The sequence below is a fragment of the Armigeres subalbatus genome, chromosome 3 (assembly GCF_024139115.2).
Source record: "Armigeres subalbatus isolate Guangzhou_Male chromosome 3, GZ_Asu_2, whole genome shotgun sequence".
Classification (NCBI taxonomy): Eukaryota; Metazoa; Arthropoda; class Insecta; order Diptera; family Culicidae; genus Armigeres; species Armigeres subalbatus.
Genome location: NC_085141.1, coordinates 277,719,297 through 277,721,383, shown reverse-complemented (window position 1 = coordinate 277,721,383; position 2,087 = coordinate 277,719,297). Strand labels below are relative to the sequence as shown.

The 2,087-nt window shown below is 42.1% G+C and overlaps 1 protein-coding gene across 1 annotated transcript; it reads right to left on the bottom strand.

Annotated features, from left to right (window-relative positions):
- Window positions 1–449: 449 nt before the first annotated feature.
- On the bottom strand, window positions 450–1,028 carry LOC134222490 (uncharacterized). The gene has a single exon (XM_062701638.1). It carries the CDS (start codon window positions 1,026–1,028, stop codon window positions 450–452), a length of 579 nt encoding a protein of 192 aa, XP_062557622.1.
- Between the last annotated feature and the right edge of the window lie 1,059 nt (window positions 1,029–2,087).

The following is a 2,087-nucleotide window of genomic DNA, read 5'->3' as shown; positions in this document are numbered from 1 at the left end:
TTGTGGAACGCCGGAAGAGATAGCGAAGGAATCCGAGCAGGTTCCGTTAATGCGCACGTACGCTTTACGCTCAATTAGGTAGGAATATATCCAACGAGTCAGCCAGGTGGGTAGGCCCATTCTGTCCAATTTATCAACAGCCAATAAATGCAACACTCGATCAAACGCTTTGGTGAAGTCAATATAGATGGCGTCGACTTGCTGCCGATTCTCGAGGGTATTGAGCAAAGAAGAAACGAATGACATGAGATTGGTCGTGGTAGATCTTTTTTCACAAAGCCATGTTGATGTTCAGAAATGATATGATGTATCTTCGGGTAAAGCGCGTCGTAGACCAAGCTCTCGAAAACTTTTGAAAAGCAATTCAGGATCGATATACTCCGATAGTTTTCCACATTGTGAATGCTACCAGATTTGTGCAGAGGGGTGATAGCAGCGCTTTTCCAAATTCACGGGTACGTACCTTCCGACATTGAAAGATTGTAGAGCATGGAAATGGGACCGCTCAGCGAGGCAGCGCAGTTTAGAATAAAAAATGGTGAAAGTCGATCAGGTCCGATGCTTTTAGAGTTGTCCATCTGTTGAAGCTTTCTCAGCACATCATCTGTTGAAAAACTGAATAGCGAAACGTTGAGGTCATAACGCGGCAAACTGTCCAAGTACGCTTCAGACGAAGGTGATCGGTTTTCACTTAACACGCTCCGAAAGTAAGACGAGAACAAATGTGCTGAATCGAGTGACGTTTCAGCTGTAACTCCATTGTAGCAGACACGCTGAGGAATTCCATTCATCTGCTTCCGGCTCCTAACAAATGACCAAAAAGTGCTTGGATCGTCCTTGATGTTCTCCTCGGTTCGACGAATGTAGCAGCTAAAGCATTGCGCGCGCAAAGAGTTATATTCGCCCTCTAAGTCACGTAGCTCAACTTTATGCTGTTCCGATTTCGACCGAAAATATCGTTTCCGAGCTTTGCGCAAACGATTCCGAAGACGTTGCAGTTCGTTGTTCCACCAGGGTTGTTTCGTCATTTTTTGTCGGAAACGTTTCAATGGAACAGCATCACGAAGAATCGAGTATAGACGTTGATAAAATATGTTGACGGCTTCGTCGATGTTGTATCCAGATTAGTCTGCGCACGCTATTTTTTTATTATTACCCGGATGCCTGCCTCAATGAAGAGCAGAAGGGCGTCATAGAGTGTAGGAAAATTTATGTATCGGCAAAAGTAATTTTGTCACTGATAGCGTGTTATAAAACAAATCTAGACCAACATTTGAAAAGGGCGTAACAGCCAAAATTTATTCCTTCTGATTCTTCGTCTACATATAAAGCATTATATGTGGACGAAGAATCAAAAGGAATAAATTTTGGCTGTTACGCCCTTTTCAAATGTTAGTCTAGAAATTTAAATGTCTTTGTATATTTATTAACTATGATTGAATTCGGACACATCTGTCCTTAATTATATAATTTTGTTCATAACAAAATAAATCTTCCTATTGTATATTTCGTAAGACGTTACGAATTCTACAGAAGAAATAAAATTTGAATAAAATTTATGAGAACCTTCCTAATCCTAATGATTATGATATACGTCGATTGAATTTCTCTAGATGCTTTATAAAAAATCAGTATTCTTTCATTATCGGATTCTCGAACAAATTGATGTTTCGGGAACAGTAGGTTGTTGGCCCAAGGTTCCCTATCCACCGGGATGGGGCTGCCATCTTAGGTATAGCTTCCGGGGAATAGCATTTCAAACTCAGCCGCTGGATACCAAAACAGACGCTGTTGGAGCCGCACCTCCTTGGACAGACGCTCGATCAGTCGGGTCAAATTTGTTTAAAGTCCCACCCAACACCAGAACTAGGCTAGTGCGCTTTGAGCGGCACACGGTCGTTTTGATAGGGCCTGCTTGGGGACACATGTAGCTTTTTAAAGTAGTTCAACAGAGCCCACTGTCGAGCCCCACCACATCCCCTACATCCTGATCCTGAAATACTTTTGAAAATTGTGAAGAAGTTTAAACTACAGGCGAAACCAGAGATCTTTTGGATTGTTTCAAAAGTGGTACATGCCCTTTGTGG

Coding starts and splice junctions, on each gene's coding strand:
- LOC134222490 (XM_062701638.1), bottom strand. CDS start 1,028: ATGACGAAACAACCCTGGTGGAACAACGAACTGCAACGTCTTCGGAAT.